The 24556-nt window shown below is 40.0% G+C and overlaps 1 protein-coding gene across 5 annotated transcripts in view; it reads left to right on the top strand.

Annotated features, from left to right (window-relative positions):
* Window positions 1–24556, top strand: part of FHIT (fragile histidine triad diadenosine triphosphatase) — a 1358981-nt gene that overhangs the window by 313338 nt on the left and 1021087 nt on the right. For 3 of the 5 annotated variants that reach the window (XM_087431266.1, XM_087431267.1, XM_087431268.1), the window contains one exon: window positions 17882–17990. The exons of the other annotated variants lie outside the window; for them this stretch is intronic. In XM_087431266.1, the coding sequence (XP_087287392.1) occupies window positions 17954–17990 (37 nt within the window). In that variant the 5' untranslated portion in view covers window positions 17882–17953. The remainder of the gene's footprint in view (window positions 1–17881; window positions 17991–24556) is intronic. 5 annotated transcript variants of the gene reach the window in all.

The raw sequence follows: 24556 nt of genomic DNA, 5'->3' as shown, positions 1-24556 counted from the left end.
GCATTTACAAATTTAAGACTTTTACTTTCTTTGTAAATACTTCAGAAGCTTGGCAGGGCAACCTCACAACCCTAATAGGCAAAACCTTTCCAAGCTTTTAAACTATATTTTGAATCAAATATACTAAACTCATAAACATAATAAATCCAATTATCTTAAATATCCCAGTACCACTTACAGTCAAATTCTCTTAAACTTCCACCTAAAATCAGAAGTCAATGATCGGTTACACATTTAAAACTGGAATCCTGGGGCTAATCTATTAGAATCTTAAATATGATAAATTGTCTTAAATATTACAAATACTTGACATCAAATACTCAGTTTGTCCCAGTGCCTAGCTTAACAAAAAGTGTGAATACCGTGGGTTTTATTGACTGTAGATCTCTCTGTTTAATTCTTATCCGTCCCAGGGTTGAAAAATCCCTTATCTACTAAGGGAACAGTGGTATCATGTCAAGTGGGTTGAGGTTAGGTTTTCGTGTAAAGTTACAGAGTCAACAATTTATGACCACAGTATGGTCACATCTTCAGAGACCTCTAATTGAAATGACCCTGAGGAAATGTATGTATATATGTATATATTCATATATGTATATGAAATGACTCTTCCTTAGCTGGAGATAGACACCCTGAAACATTTTTTATACTTGTTTAGAATGGGGACTGTCTTTTTAATCCCATGTCTGTGTTACTTACTCCCTGTGTAACTTTGGGCAAGTTGCTCGACTGCTCTAAATCGCAGTTTCCTTATCTATAAAATAGAGATAATGGTTATATCTACTGCATACAATTGTTATGAGGATCGTATGCAAAAATATATATAAAGTGCTTAGGACAGTGGCTGGCATACACTACGAGCTCAACAAGGTTATATTTACCATTCATTATTATCAATTTTACTGCTTTCAAGTTTTACCCTCAAATAACCATGGGCCTTTTAGACTCAATTAACCTGGATTTGAAAATTTCATGATATGTGAAAAATGCCGGAGGCCCAGGAAATCAAAGTTCCCTTTATGCTTCACAAGCACGGTGCACTGGTTAGTACTGTGGTAGAGGGACTGAGGATGAGGTGTGTCTGTGGGTTGAGTCTGGCGGACCTCCCATGGTATAGTGGTGCATCACTTAATGACGGGGATACGTTCTGAGAAATGAATCATTAGATGATTTCGTCATTGTGCGAACATCATAGAGTGTACTTACACAGACCTAGACGATATAGCCTACTACATACCGAGCCTACATACATACTATATGGTATGGTCTATTGCTCCTAGGCTACAAACCTGTACTGTACTGAATACTCTAGGCAATTGTAGCACAATGGTAAATATTTGGATATCTAAACATATCTAAATATGTAAAAGGTACAGTAAAAATACAGTATAAAAGATAAATAATAGCTTATCTTGGGGCCGGCCCGGTGGCACAAGCAGTTAAGTGCGCGCGCTCTGCTGCAGCAGCCCAGGATTCGCTGGTTCGGATCCCGGGCACGCACCAACGTACCGCTTGGCAAGCCATGCTGTGGCGGCGTCCCATATAAAGTGGAGGAAGATGGGCACGGATGTTAGCCCAGGGCCAATCTTCCTCAGCAAAAAAGAGGAGGATTGGCAGATGTTAGCACAGGGCTGATCTCCTCACACACAAAAAAAATAGCTTATCTTATAGGGCACTTACAATGAATGGAGCCTGCAGGACTGGAAGTTGCTCGAGTGAGTCAGTGAGTGAGTGGTGAGTGAATGTGACAGCCTAGGACATTACTGTGCACTACTGTAGACTCTATAAACACTGTACACTTAGGCTACACCAAATTTATGAAAAATATTTTTCTTTCTTCAGTAATAAATTAACTTTAGCTTACTGTAACTTTTTTACTTTATAAACCTTAAAATTTTTTTGGTTTTGACTCTTTTGTAATAACACTTAGCTTAAAACACACATTGTACAGCTGTACAAAATATTTTCTTTCTTTATATCCTTATTCTATATGATTTTTTTATTTTTAAAACTTTTTATTTGTTTTTTTTGTTTGATTTTTACTTTTTAAACTGTTTTGTTAAAAACTAAGACACAAACACACACCTTAGCCTAGGCCTACACAGGGTCAGGATCATCAATATCGTTGGCTTCCACCTTCACGTCTTGCCCCACCTGAAGGTCTTCAGGGGCAATAGCGTGCTTGGAACTGTCATCTCCTATGATAACAAGGTCTTCTTCTGGAATACCTCCTGAAGGACCTGCCTGGGGCTCTTCTTGAGGAGGTGTCACTCTTTTCAGAACTATGTCCACAGTGATTTGCTTGGTTTGTTTGTTTCATCATAGATTTGCTTGTAAGCAAATAACGCACCATGAACTTTCCTCTCTATTAATGAAAACCTACGGGGGCCGGCCCTGTGGCTTAGCAGTTAAGTGTGCGTGCTCTGCTACTGGCGGCCCGGGTTTGGATCCCGGGCACGCACTGATGCACCGCTTGTCTGGCCATGCTGAGGCAGCGTCCCACACACAGCAACTAGAAAGATGTGCAACTATGACATACAACTATCTACTGGGGCTTTGGGGAGAAAAAGGGAAAAAAAAGGAGGAGAATTGGCAATAGATGTTAGCTCAGGACTGGCCTTCCTCAGCAAAAGAGGAGGATTAGCATGGATGTTAGCTCAGGGCTGATCTTCCTCACAATAAATAAATAATGAAAACCTACGCTGTTATTATGGCTACTATGTCACTAGGCAGTAGGAATTTTTCAGCTTCATTATAATCTAATAGAACCCCCGTTGTATATGCAGTTTGTCGTTGACCAAAGCATTGTTATGTGGTGCATGACTGTGTTTCAAGATTATACTGATGGGCAGCAGTTCAAATAAGTGGCCAGCATGGGAGATAGGAGTAGGGTAGTCAGTCTCACACATCGTAGGAGGGTGGCCCTAGGCGTGAGTAGAATTCTATGGTAGGGAATCTAGGAACCATGAGTGTGGTGCAGAAAGATAAAAGTCAGGCAAGGAAGCATCAGAAAAGGTTCCGAAGGTAGTAGGGTCTGTGGCTCTGAGTGTGTTTGAGTATGTAAGTGGGAAGAAGGATAAAGAAGCCCGTGAGGGCAGAGCTCATTCCCAGAGGGATTTGGGCCCTAGGCAGGTGACCAAAGGAGCCAGATCGAAGCCCAGGGATGAGAAGAGACTATTGTTGAGCACCTACTGTTGCCTGACATGTGCTCCCATATTTCTATCTGCTCTGCATTATCTCATTTCTCTCGTGATAGACTCAAAAAGTAAATCATCTTATTGCCTGTATTTTATAATGACAGAAGGAATGATTAAGTAAACATTTGCAAGGTCATACATCCAGTAAGTGGTGGAACAGAATTAAACACAAGCCTTCTTATTTCAAATGTCATGATCTTTCCATGATGGCACACTGCTGCACAGGTGACTTGATGTTGGCCCAGAGCACTGGCCTAGATATTCTTAAATCTCTCCTGCCACTTGTGATGATTAGTCCTTAGATGAGGATGGGTCGAGACTGCAGAAGGGAGCTACGACTAGTGCCACAGCTGTTGGGAGAGGAGGCCTGCAGAAGCTGGAATGGAGTGGAGCGTAAGCAACGACCGAAGCATAAGATTCTTGCTGTATCCTTGGCCTGGTCACTCTGCCCTAAATGGGACTCTGGTTCTCCTTTGGAAGTAGAGGGAGACAAGGTAAAACTAGATGACTTAACGGCAGTGATTCTTAACCTCTGAGTGATGAAATACATGAAGAGGTTTCCTAGAAAAGTGTACGTAGCCCCACAGTCATACCATCCCACATTCAATTTCAGAGAGTTCACAGAGCTCTTGAAGCTAATCAAGGATTTGGTTACTAGCCCAAGAGAATCTTTAGAACAAGAAAATCTTTAGACCAAGGATGTAGAGCCTTTTCAGAAGAGCTTCCTTAGAGGACTGCTAGCATTATTGCAGGATGCTGCTGCTGCTGATGCTGCTGTTGGCAGCAAACATTTATTTAGAGTTTAATAAATACAGCCTCCATTTTACTTAATTCTTTTTTAAGTCTCACAACCACCCTACAAAGTAGGTATTATCATTAGCCTTGTTTATATAGGTGAGGAAATGACTCAGAGAGGTTCAACAACATGTGCAAGGTGACAGAATTGCTAAGTGGCAGTGTGCTCAATAAAGGTCAATTTTATAACAAAAAAGTACATATCAGTTCTTGATCTGGTATAGTTGAGAAGTGGGGACAATGTTTAACACATGCCATATAAATGGTGATCTTAGGTTTTTATTGTAGACACTTAGGGGGTGACAGATGTCACCCGCCAATTTTCAAGTTCCATAGCAACAGGCCCTGCTGCTTAGCTTTTTGCTGGACTCCTCTGCATCATAGAGGTTTATCTCAATTGTATAAGGGGATTTGCCAGTGAAACATACTTACTCAAATGGGAAATACTCACTAGCCAGGCGTAATATTTCTTGCCATTAGCAAATTATAAAATTAATACTTTGTATTTAAACAGTGCTTTTTCCTGCAAAAGACTTTATACCTATTTATATCAATTAAGCTTCACCACACCCCTAAGGGATCAGTCAATATGAATTTCACATTCCCATCCTGTGGGTCACTATTAGGATGCTGCATATGCAAGGACCATCAGATGGAGCCAGCTTGGATGGTTTGTGTACTTCCAGACAGTCTTCCTGCAGAAAGAATGGGAACTCCACCTGTAGAAGCGGCCAGCCTTTGTGGGAGAACACACAAGGCAACAAAGGAACTTGTTGAAAGCAACATCGCTGCAAAGCAAATCCACAGCTTCTGGGGGGCAGCTGTGAGTACTTACTTTTACAAGGCTGTTACTAAATATCTTCCTGACAGGGCAGAAAACAACTTGCCTAACTTTACATGTGTCTCTTTGGAAAGAGCCACAGGTGGTTGTCAGAAAAAGCATTCAATACTTTAAAATCTTTCTTGCTTCCAGTATAATCATCTAGAAGGAAAAATTATATCCTTCTGCATTCTGATTCATCCACTTGGGTTCTGCTTTGCAGATTTCTTTATGGAACTGTTGAGGAGTGTGGTCTCTCTCTCTGTCTTCCTTTTTTTCTCCCTCCAAATAAAACAAAACAATACAAAAAACAAACAAACAAAAAAACCTAGTTGATTGGCTCACTGCCCTACTAGTTTTCCCATGCATTAGGAGACCTTGAAGCTCAAACCTAAGAACACAAGAGTTATAGACATGTTTCAGGAGTGTCTGATGCACAGGAAGGTAAATAATAAATAATCTTTATTTTTCGAAGGGGAACAATTTAAGCATCTTTGCTTACAAACTCAAAGGCAAAACTCTTCTGGACTTTTGTGAGTTGTTGCCAGTCCTTGGTTACATTACTACCCTATAATTCAGAGATTCCTGAAAGGAGTTAAGCAATTTTAAGGCCATCATAAATTTTATGATTATTTCCCGGGATGTACTACCTCGGCTCTCAAGGTGATCATTAAATTTGTATTGTCTTTGAATCTTTCTGAGTAAGGGTTTGTCTCCAAAAATGATTATTATTTTTTGTTATGTTTTCAAAAGGAAAATTGGTGTTATGGGCTAACGACTGAGGAAGATGATTTTTGAGAATAATGTGGGACTATTTTTGAGGCATAATTTTCTGTGTTCAGAAACCTGGGAGCAAAACTGGTCAACTTCTAAAAATGCAGAGAGGGATGTATTTTTTTTTTGCTCCTCGATAATTTTTCTGGGTAGAAGAATTAAAGAGAAAAAGAGAGAAGGAAAGAAAGTAGGGGACAAAGGAAGAAAGAAGTCCCACTGATGTGAAATATCTGATTGCCCTTTCCCCAAGGTGTCTCACGGAAATGTGTATGCATTGGGTCAAAGAGAAGTGGTATTATACTGAGTTACAGGATTATAGACCCCGGAGCTGGACAATTCATGTTAGAAAATTAGCTTCCTGCCTTCCTGCTACAAGTTTTTAATATGTGTCAAGTTGTTTACTGCCTGCAAATGTTTTTGGCAACAGGTGCCCATGAGATAGAGAAAAAAACTGAAAGCATTTCCTTATAGCAGGGAATTCATACAACAAACAAAACAAAGCAGACAGTTGTGGCAAATGAAAGCCCATTTCAGGAGTGTGTCACCCTTAGGGACACACAGCAGGTAAGACATACAGTCCCTTCCAGCATGATTTTGCAGAATGTGTTTGCCTGCTTATATCACAAAAGAGGTTTTCTGTAATCATTTCTACTCCATTTGTATTTGTCTCGGCATAATCCTTTTAAAAAATGTAGTAGGATAGGGGCTGGCCCTGTGGTGCAAGAGGTTAAGTGCATGCGCTCCGCTTCAGTGGCCCGGGGTTTGCCGGTTCAGATCCCGGGCGCACATCGACGCACCTCTTGTTAAGCCATGCTGTGGCGGCATCCCATATAAAGTAGAGGACGGTGGGCACGGATGTTAGCTCAGGGACAATCTTCCTCAAGACAAATAAAAGGGGAGGATTGTCGTCGGATGTTAGCTCAGGGCTAGTCCTCCTCACAAAAAACAAAACAAAACAACGCAGTAGGATAATTAGAGTCCTAAATGACATGTTAAATATGTAACCATTCCTGGACACCTTCCTAATTTATATAGAGCCCTTTAAAAAGAGGATGGCATTTTGAAAGTACCATTGTGATCTAAAAAATTCACTATTTCAAAAAGTGATAATATTTAGTGCTGAAAATGTTGTGGTAAATTATGCTGTTCAGACTGCTAGTGGCATCATGGGTAGGTGAATTCCTTTTGCTGAACCATTTGACAGCATAGAACCTGATCAGGAGAGATGATCCTCTGAGATGGGAATTCTAGGGGACTTTTCCTAAGGGAGTAATGTCGCAGAAGCTCAACAGAATATTCATTACAGTGGCATCATAGTGCTGTCTACAATTTCACTGTGAAGTCAATGATAAAATATGCAGAGATGATTCTGATATAATTTATTAAAATGGTTCTGGTATAATGTGAAAAAAAAAGATACAAAACGGCAAGTATATAAGATGTGCAGATATGCAAGAATATGCAGGCATATGGGTAAGGTCAGGAAGGCAAGAATCACAAATGGAAAATGGAAACAGGTTTACAAGGGACTCTATTTCTTTTAAAAAACCACGTTATTAATGTTGCTGCTGTGTAATTTTTTTAGAAAATTATGTAAAAGCAAGCTGGCATATTAATAAGAAAGTGCTTCAATTGGGCCATGTTGACAATGTCTTGGGCATCATTAGGAGAGCAGGCTAAGTGACTGTACCCCAGTAGCTCTCTTGGGGGGCACTGATTTACATGGTCTAGTCCATGGAAGATTCTTCCCTTCAAGATAGACTTGCATTACCCAAGCTTGTGAGTCTGAGTACTAGCCCAAGATGCCCTCCTGTGATTTTACAATGAGCAAGTGAACCACTGCACAGAATATTGGGTCAGTATAAACTGTGCATTCCATCCTCTATGAAGGCCTTAGCAGTGTGGGGAGCTAGAGCATCAGAAAGTTGCCTGTTTTGTGTAAGAAGAGAACAAAAGGAGTTGAGTGATGTGGTTATGTTTTCATATGACGTGACTGTCAGGCTATAGATAGCCTGATACCAGAATCTCAGAATGATGGTGTTGTAGGGGAGGAAAAATAATTTTACCTCTACCTTTCTGAGTTCTTAGCTGAGACTCCTGTAATAAAAGACAATACAAGAGAAAAACTAACAGAAGTTTATTAACATGTATACCTCATATATACTTGGGAGATACCCAGAGAAAAATGAGTAACTCCCCAAGGTGGCTTAGAACTCAGATTTAACTACCATCTTTAAAAGGGAAAGGGGAGGGGAGACGTAGACCTCTTAGGGGAGAGTAAATGATTTTTAGGAGAGATGAATGAGCCCTTAGAAGAATAGATGGGAGATGATAGTTTGTGACAAAGTTTGTCTGGGTGTGGTGTTGACTTCTAGTCTCCTCTCCTGTGACAAGAATCAAATTCCCTGGTTGTTGAAACTCCTGGGGAGGGGATTTATGACAATTAAGTTCCTTTTAGAGGATTGGTCTTTAGGCAGACAAGGGGAGTTCAGAGAAAGCCTCTCCTTGCGTTTGCTGTTTTTCACGCGCCTACAACTCAAAATAATCAGTCTATGAAAGTGGTGTATCTTGGGCTGGTACATTCTGCTACCCTTCAATGGCCTTTCCCGAGGAACTGAAACTCCAAGGCCTCAGCTTGCCTGCAGCTTCCTACAGTTTCCTGGATCTCTCTCCAGATTAGGGGTGCCCTTCTCCCTACATAAGAATACCAAAGGGCCATTAGCTAAAGACTTCTTTTCCCTAGATAGTGCTTAAAAGGCCACTGCCAACATCTGTCTCTGTAGCTCTTCTTTGTCTGTTTCTCCATGGCTGACCACTTTTCCTCCCTTTAAATATGTTAATATCTTCTACCAATTGAAAGTCATATTCTGCTGACCTGTGTTCTTCCAAGCGGTTAAATATCTCTGTATTGATCTGTTATGTATGTAACAGCAATGTTAGTTTTCTCATTTCTAAGTTCCTGTGGGCATGCACTTTCCTGTTGCTCACATATACTGAAAACAGCAGGTGACAGAGTTGAGGAGCCAGGATAATTTAAACACCAGACCAAAGAGGAAACTGGGGAATGAGGTAAGTCAACAGAGAATGTGTGCACCGTGGTGGATTATTTCCACGTGCCCATGATATTTACTGTAAATCTTTATAAGAAAAAAATAAATAATAAAATCTAAGTCGCTTCACTTGTTCTTTTGTCAGAACCCACAGTGAATAGTAGTGCAAGGTGTTGGGGGCCACTTGGGAGCTGAGGAAAAGATATCAAGAAAGGACTATTCCTCTTTGTTGGTGTCAGATATGAGTATTTGAAGTCATATCAGCTCCTGTAAAAGGAGAAAATGGATGGGACAGCTTGAGGTCATGGGGGCCTTTGCTTAAACTCTGGCTCCCATTTATCTATACTGGCACTTGTGGCATGGCTGTGGAGTCTACAAACCATCTCTTCTTTTCAGAGAATGCTCTTCTCTCCCTGTAAGAGTGGTCTGTTGGGCCTTAGCAACAATATAATTGATCACTACATGGTTCCCTGGAAAAAGTTATTTCAATTAGAGTTGGATACATAATCCAATCTTGGCCCACCAAGGTCTTTCTTCCTGGAATTTGAGATTTAGAGATAGGCAGTCATTCTTTGTGTGGGGCTGGAACTATGATAGGAAGCCTAACATCTGTGGGTGGCCATGTTTCTCTACAAGGATTGAGGAGCAGAGAAAGAAAGAGACTGTATTCCCTAGGTTCCTGCCTACCTTTTGTTTTCTGGCATTAGGGGAATTGGCTGCATCTCTGCTTCTGAGTCCTTGGGACATTCTTATGCCCTTCTGATAAATCCCCCTTCCTTTTTATACTAGTTTGACTTGGTTTCTGTTACTTAGAACCAGAGGGACTTACTAATACATTCTCCACTGCAAACCAATGGCACAAGAATAATATTGCTCAAAGATTAGAAGAATTGATATTACACAGAGGGTTATAGGGTTTAAATGAATAAGTATTATATTCAAATTTGGTGTTTTAAGGGTACTTTTGAATCTCTAGTAACAGTTTGCAAATCTTTCCTGTTAAGTTTACAGAAACTTGCCTTAGAGAAGGAACCAATCTGAGGTCAGTTCTTTGGGACTTGGTTAACCTGGGAAATTCCTTCAAAATGACAAAAGCGGAACTGTAGTACACTGTTTAAGGCCAAAAACTGAGATGATCTAAAATGTAAATAATTAAAATAAATTTCTCAGAAACCCTGTTTTCTCTTCCCTTGCTCCCGTATCCTGCCCCCAAACACAAATATTCAAAGATATTCGAAACTGAGGTGGGCCTTTGAATTTCCACTTGATGTTGTGCTGCATATCCTGAGATGAATGGCCTGGAGCTTTGCTTTGAGAATAATAGGCAGGAACACCAATTTGATTGTGTCTTTAGACTCTTAAATTCTATTTGCAAATAAATTTCAAAGAGATTTGATTTGAGGAGGTAATGTGGGACATAATGTCCATATGAAAAAGTTTAGCTAAAATTTATCACCATATCCTCATCGAAGATCATTTGCTACTCATTGAGAAACAACGTTACAAAGAAAACAGTCAATGAATCCCACCCATGAATTGATTGGAAAATGTCGTTTGTTTCTTGAAAAAAATATCTCTGATTGTAAGAGAAAGAGCTTCTTGAGGTTCTCTGCTTCTTAGTGGTTGTTTCAAAGTGTTGAATTTAATAAAGCACAAACAACTAGGAAGAGAATAGGGAGTGACAGGCGTAGAGCAGTAAGTGTAATATACAGCGAGTGAGGGAAATCCATCACTCAGGAATACTTTCTTGGTAGAGAAAGAAAGCATTGCTGTGTAAAATGGGGTAGCTTTGCAGGAATTCCAAGTCTTTATTTTTGGCCATTCAACTGTAGACTAGGGTTTCACAGGACTCATGTTAGGTTTAGAGGTTATGAGAAACTGTTTTCCGAATGGAAATATATGGCTTGTAATCTCAAAGAAAAAGAAAGGGAAGAGAAAGGAATGCTCTTGGCCAGGCATTAATAATCCTGTTCCTCTGAGATCTGTAATGATCACCCAGGGGCAACAGCTCATTCTTTTACTGCCTTTCCAACTCTCTTTGTATTTTTATTTAAAAACCTTCACTTCTATTAAGATATGTCATAACAAGCTATGTTCTGGTATGCACATAGATTTGTCATTGAGAAGGGTCATGTAACACATGATTTATAAACTACCTGTACCCATTTCTACCCTCCACCTTTCAGAATCTTTCTGTTTTAGTTAGGAGAGACTACATTATGCTGCAATAACAAATTAATCCCAAAATCTCAGTGGAGTAACACAAAGGAAGTTTTATTTCTTGCTCATGATACATGTCCAGCACAGGTTGTCAGGGGCTTTACTTATTGTAGTCATTCAGGGACCCAAGTGGATGGAGCCACCACCATCCTGTGGCTGCACTACCCAGAATATATTACCTTCTTAGGGAAGAGATACTGGAGAATTAAACATGAGTTTTTGCCAGACTTAACCCTGAATGAAATATGCTACTTTTTCTCACACCCCATTGGATAGAGTTAGCTGTGTGGTCCTGCCCAACCACAAGAGGCTGAGATGTGCAGGTGTCTCTATGCCCAGGGCCAAAGGAGAACTGGATGAAACTGGTAGTATCTATAATAACATCTGCCACAGTCAAACTTTCTTAAGGCTTTGTTCCTCCACAAAGCCTGTCATGATCAATTCAGCTCACAGCAATAACCTCTTCCTTTGAAGATCTGTTAACACTTGTGTATACCCTTCATTTAGCCCTTAGCTTTCACTGTCTTTGATATGTAAATGTACTACTTATGCATATATGTGAATATGAATAAATATTTGCATCTTTGTGACAAGTCTTCTATATTTGATTATAAGTTCCTTGAAAACAGACAATATATAGTTCTTGCATCACCCATAGTGCCTTGCATGTCCAGTAAGTGTGGAATGAATGTAGTTTACGGGTGAAGCATGTGTTCAATGGGCAGGAAATAGATAATAAGCAAATTTGCTAATTTTATTTAATTTATTCCACCATGTGTAGCAGCTTCCTTGTGGGAGGAGGTGTTCACAACAAATTAATCAAGAGTCTTTGCAATCTTTCTCTGGTCATTGAAAAGACCATTGTGGGTTCTTGTTGCTGAGGGCCATGCACACTTTCTAATAGAACACTGTCAATTTTTATGGCTTTTGCTCAGCTAGGAGAAAAAAAATAAAGGAGGAAATCTTAAGAAAAGGGACCCAAGAGTTGAGGAAAATGATTTCAATAGAAGGAGAAAGAAGAAAGTCACAGGAACCCAGTTAATCAACCAGTATGACAAGGGAGGATACAACAATGTATACTACTTGGAGCTTACCTGCAAAAAGCTTACAGGCTGAGTGCTAAGATGAGACATTATTATGGAGAGCAAGCTAGATGTATAAAGCAGTGTGTGAGATATTTCATTTGTAGAGTTGCCACTAGGCAAAGGTTGAGAAACCCTCTGTGTTTGTTATCTATTGCTGCATAACAAATTATGCTGAAAGGCAATAGTTTAAAACTGCAATAAACATTTATTATCTCATGCTATTTCTAAGGGTCAGGAATTTGGGACAGGCTTAGCTGGGTGGTTTTTTTTCTAAGTCTCTTATATGTCAGCCAGGTCTACAGTCATCTGAAGGCTTGACTGGGGCTGGAGGATCCACTTCCAAGGTGTCTCACTCACATGCCTGGCAGGTTAGTGGTGGTTGCTGGAGGGAGGCTGAGTTCCTCCCCACGTGAGCCTCTCCACAGGCTGCTTGAGTATCTTCATCATGTGGTGACTGGCTTCCCCCAGTGAGAGAGAACAGGAGAAAACTTTAATGTCTCTTACAACCTAGCCTCAGAAGTGACACACCATCATTTCTGTACTATCCTGTCGGTTGCATGGGTCAGCCCTGCTCCATATGAGAGACAACTACCTGGAGGCAAAAATCATCGGGGATCATCTTAGAGGTTAGGTATCACATCTTCTGCACTTTTATGGAGGGAGAATCAGATTAAAAATAAATACCAAGTGCATTCCTTCCAGAGATTGGAGAGGAGAAATTACAAAACAGAAACTCTGTGTGTACTCATGTCAGAAGCATGGAGCCTTTGGGGCCTGAGGATATGCACGTCTGACTCAGTGCTTCCAGCTGGGCAGACTTCCTCTCTCTCCTTGCCCTGTACTTCCCTGAGTCACTGCTTAGCTACTGCCAGAACAGGATGATTTTGACAATGAAAAAAAATCTACAGTTGTATTAAAAAGAACTTGGATTTCCCTCTAAGTAAACCTCATCTCTGGAAAACTTAGCTGTTCGGTCTGTAAAGTCTATTTCTCCTAGGAGTACTGGAGCTACTTGGGAAGAAATTAATATTTCTTAGGTTTTGTTAATGAAAAGATGTGGTGCTCTCTCTTTGCCTCAGCCTTCTCAACTGTAAAATGGGGATAACCATGCCTATCTCACAGGGAGACCTAAGTGATTTAATAGATGTGAAATGCTTAGCGCGGAGCTTGAAAAAGAGCCAGTACCTAATAAATGCTTGATCTTGTCTCCAGAGAGTCTTTTTTTACAGAATCTCTTCATACTAAGAGGAATGGAATACATATGAATGATTAAAACAAAAATTCAGAACCTCATAAGACCCCACACTAGGTGAATTTAATTGTATAAATTTAAAATAAGCTAAATTGTATTAGTTGTGAATAAATAGTGAATAAATCACTATTTTTTCTAAATAATGACTTTTTTCCAATGGAAATTTCTGCAATGCTGTAAATATTTTATATGCATGCTGACCAGCGTGATGGCCACTAGTGGTAGCTTCATATGGCTATTGAACGCTTGAAATGCAGCTAATGAGACTGAGGATGGAATTTAATTTTACTTTATTTAAATTTAAATAGTCACATATGATTAGTGGCGACCATATTAAACAGCACAGGCTAGAATGCCAAATGCATATGATGACTTTTTCTACATCAGGCAAAAAAATGGAGGAATTTTTGAGTTTTTTGATCAACAAATGCCTTCACTTCTATATACCATATTTATCTCTTTTTTTTGGGTGATACTGATTTGAGCAGTTGGTCTGTTGCTATCGAGAAATATTCCCAAAGTCAACACATAGATTTACAACCTATTTTATTGTGAACTAAGATAATTCAGAAGCTGAGCAGTATGTGCGTGAATTTAGATATGAAAAGCTTTGTAGGTGGAAGATAGAGCTGGATCCTTGTTTGTGTCTGCACTTTATTCTAGTTTCCTTGGAGTCAATAGAATCTTTTAGGGTTTTACTATATTTTTAAAGTTTTTTTCCAAGTTATATTAATAAATATCATTACACTGGTGGGCTATATGTTGGGTGCCTAATGGTATCCACTAATATCCCCTGAAATAATGTTAAAGATCATATGCAAGTTGCTGGAAATTGTCTTGTCATGCTCTTGAATAGGTTCTTTTGATAGCCTCAGAATGGAGTCAAACAACTGATTGGTGCAAGACCTTCAAGTCAGGACAACTCATGCTTCAACGTCATCTACTATCAGTCCTCCTTCATCCTGATACAGGGTCCTCCTTTGTTCCCTGAATATGCCACACCATGCACCTGCTCCCTGAATCTCTGACTTTACCATTGCTGTTTCTTTTTGCTGGCCCCTTGTTCTCTCCTTGAAAATGGTACCCACCCAAAATCTCAGCCCCTCTCAGAAGCCTCCCTACTCTTCTATGTTGAGAGAGAGCACAATGAAGTGTATGAAAGCATGGGCTCTCCAGTTAGACTACCTGGCTTAAGATCCCTGCTGTACCTCTTACCAACTGTGATTTGGGGCTGGTTTCTTCACCTGCCTGTGTCTCAGCTTCCTCATCTGCAAAGTGGGAAGGATCAGGGCTCTACCTCATAGGCTTGTTGTAAAGATAATTGAGATAAGTACTCAATAAATGTTTTTATTGTGTGATTTTTATTCCATGGTACCTTGTACTTTGTTCATACTATTATTCATATTTATATTAAGATAGTGTTAAGGCTTTTATTACATTCTCTGCATAATTGCTGAGTGTACATGTTTCTGTCATCCACTTCCATTATGAGCAACTGGAAGTAAAGGACAATAACTTTTTCACTATTGTATCCTCAAGACGTAGCCCAGGGACCATCAAAGAGGAGGTGCTCAAAACATATTTTTAACCAATGGATGAAAATATGAATGAATTCATTTATTCCATAAATAAGCACTTATAAAATACTTAGCAAATCTGAGATTGATGAAGGATAAGGCATATTTTAATGTTATTTCCTTCAACCCATTCTCTTCTGTGATAGTTAAGGCAGAATGCTTCGTTAGTTTTCCATTCTGCCATAATAAATTTCATGAACTTAGTGGCCTAAAACAACATACATCCAGTATCTCAGTTTCTGTAGGTCAGAAGCCCAATACAGGTCCCAGGGGGCTAAAATCAAAGTGTTGGCAGGGCTGTGTTCCTTTCTCAAGGCTCTAGGGATGAATCCACTTCCAAGGTCAAGTTGTCGGCAGAATTCAGTTCCTTGTGGTTGTAGGACTGAAGTACTTGTTTCCTTGCTGACTGTTAGCCAGGGACCACCCTTGGTTCCTAGCAGCCTCTCTCTAGTCCTCGCACGTAGCCCTTACATCTCAGAACCGTTATTGGCACATCTAGTCTTTCTCGTGCTTGGAACCTCTCTGACTTCCCATCTGCTGCATCTCCTCTGCATCCTCTTCTGCCACCTCTCTCTGACTTACTCTTCCACTTTTCGCTTACACTTTTAGGGCCTTGTGTAACTATGTTGGACCCAGATAATCCAGGATAAGTTCCAATGTTAAGGTCAGCTGATTAGTAACCTTAATTACATCTGCAAAGTCCTTTCACAGTAGCATCTAGATTAGTGTTTGATTAAGTAATCAGGGACAAGAATCTTGCAAGGACATCTTCAGAATTCTGCCTATCATAATGCTCAGTTAATGGCTATGTTTAAGCTCTTAGAAAAATCCACCATATTTTTACTTACCTTTCATCTCAATGAGGGCAGGGATTATATCTGTTTTATTCACCAGTTTATGTTTAGCACAGTGCCTATCTCATAATAGATATTCTATGAGTATTTGTTAAACACATCAAACTTCCTAGACTGAGATGTTTAGTTCTCTTTTTTTAGAAGATAATTTTGTTCTAGGTTACCAAAATGATCAAACCAGCTTTTCTTGTTTTTAATTATTATGTTTGTTTTGGTTTTGGTCCCTTTTAACTCTGGATTTACCACTTGTACCCTTACCTTCTTTTAAGTTTTGGTGCCATTTAACTTTTTCTCCTAAAAAATTATGCTGGACCTATATTTGGAACTTTGGGGCTGTGATTGTAAGGGAGTCATGAGGGACTAGATTATCAGTAATGATAATGGTGATGACAACAGTGATGATGATGTTTTGATCAGGGTAGGCTGGTGGTGTTCAGCCAAGGGCCATTTTGCCCCCTTGGGGACAATTTAGCAATGTCTAGAGACATTTTTGGTTGTCACAGTTAGGGGAGAGGGTACTTCTGGCATCTAGTTGGTAGAGGCCAGGGATGCTACTAAACATCCTAGAATGCAGAGGACAGCTGTCTATAACAGATAATTATGTAGTCCAAAGTATTAGTAGTGCCCAGATTGAAAAACCCTGAGATAGGCTAAGTGCTGTAATGAGCAACATCAAATCTCAGTAACTTCACAGAAAAAAAGTTTATTTCTTACTCCTTCAGAATCCATTGCAAATGTTTCTGAAGGGTACTTCTCCTGGGAGGTTCTTGGGTAGAATCCAGGTTCCTTCCATCATGTAGCTATAACTTCTTCAACAAGTAGCCGTCATTGTTGAGAAGGGAAAAGGAAAGAGTAAGGGGTAGAAGATTTCTGTGGGTCCATCCAGGAGGAGGTGTGTATCACTCACTTCTGCTGCACTCAGTCACATGGACCCACCTATCTGTATCAGACCTGGGAAATGTGGTCTAGCTATGTGCCTGGGTGAATACCAGTGATTTATGCCAGAAAAATGACAACAGCAATAATAACAATATTAATTCCAATAACATCTAACATTTATTAAGCTTTTCCGTGCCAGGCATGCATAATATAATTTACCTGATGGTGTAACTGAGACTCAAAAAGGTTGAATACCTTGTCCAATTCATGCAGAGGTCTGTGGGGAGCCGAGAGGTGAAGCCAGATCTGTCTCATTCCAAAGTACATGTGCTTACTCACTACTCTATACTCTAGTTGGGGCAGGAATTGAATACTGCTTTTAGTGAAGCTTAATTTTTATGAAGTAGAAACTATACCCATAAGTACCATAAAGGCAGAATGTTCGAGGCTTCTAAAACTACTTAAACAATCTTTCCTAAAGAGCTGCTGAAATCCTTTTTAGGGAATGGCAATTTACAGATTGCATCTCAAGTTTTCATCTGGACCATAAATGAAGAGACAGGAAGAGATGAATATCATGGGTGAAGGCTATCATGGTGCTTTTAAATCATCCTGTTGCACTTAGGCATTGCAGCCCATGATTATGTATTTCACATAAGTCTTCAGTCGTCCAGAGGGACTGCTGGCCGAGGTAATGAGCACTGCTAGGAATCTTGACAGCAAACTCTAAATGGTTTCCATGCCACAGAGTTTCAAGAAAGTGGGCCTTTCTTGAAGTGAATGGCTATTTCTGTCTTATTTGGGTAATTTATTCTTATCTGTCTCATATTAGTGGTAGGCCTTATGTCACATGTAATAATTATAATAAGGCACTCACCAAAGCTTCCTTTTAGGGGTGGAAGGCACTTTGGGTTTTATTGTCATGGATCAAGATGGAGGAGAGAACAGAGCCCTCACTTCATAAAGGCCACCCTTGTAGACAAAGCAATATGAGTGGGTGAGAGATGTGAACAGAGTTCAGAGTCTTCCTTTAGAATGAAACTGCAGCAGTTTCCTGGAACATTCTAATCGACTTTTCAGGGTCTGAAAGCTGGTCATAGATGTGATGGTTCTGAATGCCGCTGCCTTCATTATCGGCTTCTACTTTGACTGGGTAATAGCACAAAATTTTCAAAGAGTTCTCTATTTTGCACCATTACAATTGAACTTCTAATCTTATTGCTTAAAACCTTTTATTATTATTTTTTTAAATAAAACCAATCTATTTCTTCTTTCCAATCTCCTCCTCTGCTGAATGTTGCCTTTCTCTTTCTATTTTCTTACAAGAATATTTGCATCATCACATTGGTTAAGACCTTTGCTTCAATTGCCCATTCAGGAACTGCTGATTGCATAACACCGTGTTAAGCACCGTGCTGGGCATTGGGCCAGAGTAGTGACCAAGACAAACATGGAGCCACCTAACTGCAAGGAAGCCACGTGCTCAGGTGAGCGCTAGTACTTTTTGCCACAAATAGCAATAACAACATCCACAACAGTGCCGTCTAACATTTATCAAGCTCTTACAGTTTTGATTGAGTTTAATTTATATTCTGTCTCTGATGACGATGGCCAGAACATTAAAGAACCTCCACTAACATTCATTGTGTGCTCACTTTGTGGCAAGCACTGGGGTAAGATCTTTCCATGTATTTTCTCATTTAATCCTCACAAACCCCTATTGGACAGGTTTTGTCATTATCCCCATTTTACAGATGAGGAAATTGAGGCTTAGAGGGAGTAGAGATTTATGTCAAATCCGATATCTGATAAGTAGAAAACCTGGGATACAAATCCAGGGTTGTCCGACTCCTTACCTTTGCTCTAAACTCAGTTTTGCCGAATCATGGAGCACGTTAGGAAGGACACTGGTTTTTGCTTGATGTCTAACTACAACCATAAAAGATATATCCCCATCATTAAAACCGTCCTTAATAACTTTTTTCTGTTCTTATTAGTTTTTCGTGAGTCTCTTTTTCATGTGTGCACTTGAATTATTAAAAGCTCTCCCTCCCAAGATAGTGTCAGCATAATGGTAAATTACAACTGGCCATTCAGTGTATGTACATTGAACCTTACTATATGCCAGAAACTGGGAGAGAGACAGACATGGTCCTTGCCTTCATGGATCTTACAATTTAGAGGAGAAGACTGTCATTAACCAATTAATCACAAGTATGATGAGTATTATAAAGGGGGAAGAAGAAAATGCTGTGGGAAGCATACCACATTGGTTTTGTAGTGGAGCGTGCTTAGGGATGACCTCCCTATAAAAATGAAGTCTAATCGCAGAAGTCAAGTCTGAGTAGACATTAGATGAGTGAAGAGGCTGTCCAGAATGTCACATGGTCTTGAGGCCTGAGAGAGTATGGCAGGATCTATGCACTGAAAGAGGATGGCAGGTGGGAGCATAGAGAGGGCAGAATGTGGTGGGAGATAAAGATAATGAGGCAGGTAGGGGCAGATCATGAAAGACCTGGTGGATCATGGTAAGTTTTGATCACAGTGGTGAGTTGTCGAAGATCTTTAGGCACAGGAGGGACCAGAAATATTTGGATTTTTGAAAGATCATTTTGGCTCTAGTGTGGAGAAGGGGTTAAACTGAGGAAAACTGGAAGCTGAGAGATGAGTTCGAAGTCTTGCGTTAGGGTTGTTGTAATTCTGCTATTCTTGGGTTTGGTGAATCAGTCCTTGTTTCCCCATATCAGTGCCTTTTGTGATTTTGAAGACATCACCTACATTACCGGTCTTCCCACTTCTATCATCTCGGAAGCAAACTTATCTGCCTTGAATGCATTACCATTTCAGCTGACGGCCTCTGAACCTTTTCCGTTGCGGTGTTATCCTGCCTGCCATCATGTGCTCTGCCAGATAGAGTGTTGAGAACAGTCTCCTTTTCCTTTTCATCAAATACTTTAACAGACACACGTTCTCATGATTCCAACTTATTTTTCGCTCGTCCGGGCAGAGGTGATGCATTTTCCCCCTAAAATAATAAGCCTCTTTAAGCTTATACCCTCACATTACCGGCATGGATGTTTACATGATTCTTTTCTTTTCTTGCTTGTTTTTATTTCTTTTGCATTGGTTTCACCTTCGTGCTAGCTTATTCATCTTGTCAGTCTTAAATGAAGAGGTCCTTAGGGCTGGAGAGAGGGGAACATATATCCTCTAGGCCATGGAAGATACACTACTGAGTACCAGAACTCTATGGAGGTGCCACAGGGATAAAACAATAAATGTAGTTACCTTTGCTCCATAACAAATGGAGGTTGATGTTAGGGTCATGTATCAGTTATGAATGCTTTCAGCTGCAAGTAACAGAAATCTCAAGTAATATTGGCTTAAATCCATAATGATATTTATTTGCTTACAAGAACACAAGAGGTAGAGGATTCCAGGGTTGATTTGGTTGCTCAGTGATATCATGAAGGACGCAGTCTCTTTCATCCTCAGGATCATTGATCTTTTGGCTTATTGTCTCATGGTCAAAAGATGGTTGCCACAGCTCCAAGCACAAAGGTTTTATATGACATGTCCAAAACAGAAAAGAAGCGGCAGATGAAAAAAAGGTTTTCTCCTCATGCAACTCTGGCTTTTTATCAAAAGTGAAAAATCTTTCATGGAAGCCCCAGTCTATTTCCACTCATTGGTTAGAACTAGCTCACATGCCTACTACTAAAGATCAATCAATGGCAAAAGGAAACAAAATCATTGTCATGATTGACTTAGACCAATCGTTATTCATTATTTTATCTGAAGCTGGGCACATTGCTGTCCATCAAAATTTGGGCTCTGTTATCAAAGAAGGAGAAAATGTTTTATCACATTTGGATTTAAAAAATGATGATCACAAAGCTACTAAATTAGGATCTAAAAGGAAGACGATAACAGGAACTTTCAGAGATAAGAAAATGGAAGCAAATGAGGTGACTAGCTTCCTAGTTCCCTGGCACAAAAGCAATTTTGAGTAATTCCCTTAACCTTTCCAGATATCAAGAAGCACTTCACCTTTTCCACTCATCCCACATACTTGTGTGTGGCAAACATTGGTAATTCTCTTCCTAGGATCCATTTTTCCCTTCCTTCCTTCCTTCCTAACAGAAATCTGATTTTGTTTGGAGCAGCCATGCTCAGCTCAAATGCCCAGTTTTCCACACTCCTTTACAGGTAGGGGAGACTGTGTGATCCATTTCTGGCCAGAGAGGTGTATGTGGAAGTCACTGGATGGAGCTTCCTGGAAAGCTCTTAGAAAGGGACTGACTCGGCTGGTGTCCTCCCTTTGTGCTTTGCCCTTTCCCCTTACCCTTGTTCCTGCCTAGAGTGAGGAGGCCACGCCTGGAGGTGCAGCAGCCATCTCTGACAATGAAAGTGAAAGCCCCACCTAAAGACGGCAGAACCAACAGATGAAGGAGCCTGGACATTAATGACACTGTGAGGCCCTGTCTCAGGGCTAGACTGCTTACCTTCAGTCATCTTGTCACCTGAAAAAAATAACAGAAAAGAAAGCTCTCTGGGTTTAAATCACTGTTGGGCTGTTGGTTAGGTTGCAATTACATGCAACTAAAACAATCCTAGTTGATACACCTTCTAAACCTAGAAGCATGGAAGAAGAGAGTGAAAACACATGTCAGTGTTACTAAATGCCAAGGAAAATCTAAAAAGTTTTGTATGAGGAAAGTTAGGGAAAGAGGGGAAGTGAAAACTATAACTGGCTTGATGATCATGAAATGTCCTAATGTTCCTACACTTCTAGCTTACTCATTCCGTTAGTCAGTTCTATTAGTGTTACCATATGCTTTGTGGGAATATGGTACTCCAGTGGCCAGATGACTGGAGGAATCACAGCACAGGAAGCTGGCATTCCTGTCCCCCTGATGAATCTGAGCGTTTACACCTCCTTCAACCTGGCGGTTATTTTTTCAGATATTTGGATATTATCTTTGCTTTTGTTTGGTGTTAATGGATTTTCACAGTAAGGTAATTAGGCCCCAAATTAAGTTTTACATAAAGATGTCTTTGCTGTGTTATTGAGGACATTGAAGAGATGATGTTTAACAAATTTTGGGGGGGAAATCAGGTGCTCATTTGTATATGACGTGGATAAATACATTGCAGGTGAACATTACTGGTAAAATAAACCTTTATTGTTGGGGTTTGCAATGCCAAAAAAAAAGATACTTTGTTTTTCAGGAAGGTCAGGTTTACTAACTAGTGGATAAATAGATGAAAATGAAGTGAAGCACAATATCAAAACTGTCATTAAATCAACTGGCATTTTAAAGACAGAGCTACACTAAATACCCCACATATGCTCAAATACAAAGGTGAAGTGGCTTTCCTCCCAAATTTATTCTCTCTCAGAAGAGATGTTCTTGCTTTATCTTTGGATCCTGTCGAGGGCTGCTTTGGGAAGTCACAATGGGCTGAAATGGCCTCACCCGGTGTTTGTTTTGGATGCTTGTGAAGGTTATCTGCTGGGATCAGTAAAAAAGGAGCAAAGGAGTTGAATACAGAGTTAGTCATGATTCTGGGGGCTGTGACTTCACAATTACAGGTATTGAATTGTTGTTCCAAACAGACCTGAAAATTGCTTTAAAAAGCAATGCAAAGGATGAGTATATCAGAACATCAAAATAATACCTGTAGGAGGATGAATTTTTATTTAAAAGAAAAAGCTGCTTATATAAATGGGTACTTGTGCTCCTAAGAGACAGCTTCCAGAGACAACTTCACATGTGATTCAAGGAGTGCTGTGTCTGAAACCAGGAGAAGATGTGCTCTTGAACATTCTGTTGGAAGAATAAAAAGGCACCTTCTATATGCTGAAGACACTTTTGTTAGGGTTTGAATAACATGTGTTTTTAAACATCCAATTAAGTTAATGTAATAAAAAATATAAGTTTATATTTGAACTGTTTTTTTCTATATCCCTAAATGTTTACATGTACAAGTTGGCCATCCTCCCTTTTGAATATTTTTAATCTTTTCATTGAGAAAATGGAATATTTCTTTATATTCAAAATTGCCTTATATTTGGCATTACTAACTACTCATTGCAGTTTACTCTCATTACATACTTCCTTGGTGTTTTACATTTTAACATAATATAAAAAGTTTTAAACACCTAAAGAGAGTTCTAAAGTGAGTGATGGAGTGCCATATGCTAGCTCATGAAAAACTTTTATATAGTTCATAAAGAGATGTGCAGTTAGGTGCCAGACTGATAAAGAAAGTTATTAATCTTTGGGTTTAACACTTGTATTAGTCAGGGTTCTCCCGAGAAACAGAACCAATAGGAGATATACATGAACTTGTTGTAAGGAATTAGCTCATGCAATTACGGAGGCTGACAAGTCCAAAGATCTGCAGTTGGCAAGCTGGAGACCCAGGAGACCCAATGGTATAGTTCCAGTCTAAGTGCAAAGGCCTAAGAGTCACTACAGCCAGTGTTGTAGTTCCAGTCAAAGGCCAGCAGGCTCAAGATTAGGAAGGAGCCAATGTTTCAGTTTGAGTCCGAAGGCTGGAGAAAACCAATGTCCCAGCTCAAAGGCAGTCAGGCAGGAGGAATTCCCTCTTATTTGGGTGAGGGTCAACCTTTTGTTCTTCAGGCCTTCAACTGATTGGATGAGGCCCACCCACGTTGGGGAGGGCAATCTGCTTTACTTAGTCTATTGATTTAAATGTTAAACTCCTCCATAAAGAAGATGTGGTATATATACACAATGCAATACTACTCAGCCATAAGAAACGATGAAATCCAGCCATTTGTGACAACATGGATGGACATTGAGGGTATTATGCAAAGTGAAATAAGTCAGAGGGAGAAAGTCAAATACCGTATGATTTCCCTCATTAAGTAGTAGATAATAACAACAATAAACAAACACATAGAGACAGAGATTGGATTGGTGGTTACCAGAGGGGAAGGGGGGAGGGAGGAGGGCAAAAGGGATAATTTGGCACATGTGTGTGGTGATGGGTTGTAATTAGTATTTGGATGGTGAACATGATGTAATCTATGCAGAAATAGAAGTATAATGATGTACACCTGAAATTTATACACTGTTATAAATCAGTGTTACTGCAATAAACAAAAAATTTTTAAAAAAATGTTAAACTCCTCCAAAATACCCTCACAGAAGCACCTAGAATAATGTTTGACCAAATTTCTTGGCACCCCGTGGCCTAGTCAAGTTGACATATAAAATTAACTGTCACAACACTTATGGACATGTGGGTTTTACTCTTTTTTTTAGGCTTTATATCAAATCGACTTCTGAGAGAGATATGTATGAAATATCATAAGATTAACTGTAACGTAGCAAGGTACAGTTCTGTTTGTCTGTCTGTTTTTTAAATTAAACTTGTAAGGAGAGCCGGCCCTGTGGCTTCGCAGTTAAGTGCGCGTGCTCCGCTGCTGGCCACCCGGGTTCAGATCCCAGGCGCGCACCGATGCACCGCTTGTCCGGCCATGCTGAGGCCGCGTCCCACATACAGCAACTAGAAGGAAGTGCAGCTATGACATACAACTATCTACTGTGGCTTTGGGGGAAAAAATTAAAATTAAAAAAAAAAAAACTTGTAAGGAGATTTCTTCAGGGACCTTTCCTGAGCATGATATCCATCTACATTCTTTGTCCATGAAATGGGTGAATGGGGTCCGGGTGACATGATAAAGTTCTGTGGATCTAGCATCTTTTGATTTTTAACACAAAGACATCATTACATAAAGATGAGCATCTTTGTGCTGAATGTGATTCCAGTGTTAACATTTTCTATATGCATTAAAAAAAATATATATGGGGGCCGGCCCCGTGGCTTAGCGGTTAAGTGCACGCGCTTCACTACTGGCGGCCCGGGTTCGGATCCCGGGCGCGCACCGATGCGCTGCTTGTCAGTCCATGCTGAGGTGGCGTGCCACATACAGCAACTAGAAGGATGTGCAACTATGACATACAACTATCTACTGGGGCTTTGGGGAAAAAAAGGAGGAGGATTGGCAATAGATGTT

This window comes from Ceratotherium simum, chromosome 5, assembly GCF_057802395.1.
Source record: "Ceratotherium simum simum isolate JZ-2026a chromosome 5, ASM5780239v1, whole genome shotgun sequence".
Lineage (NCBI taxonomy): Eukaryota > Metazoa > Chordata > Mammalia > Perissodactyla > Rhinocerotidae > Ceratotherium > Ceratotherium simum.
This window is presented reverse-complemented; position numbering and strand designations above follow the sequence as displayed.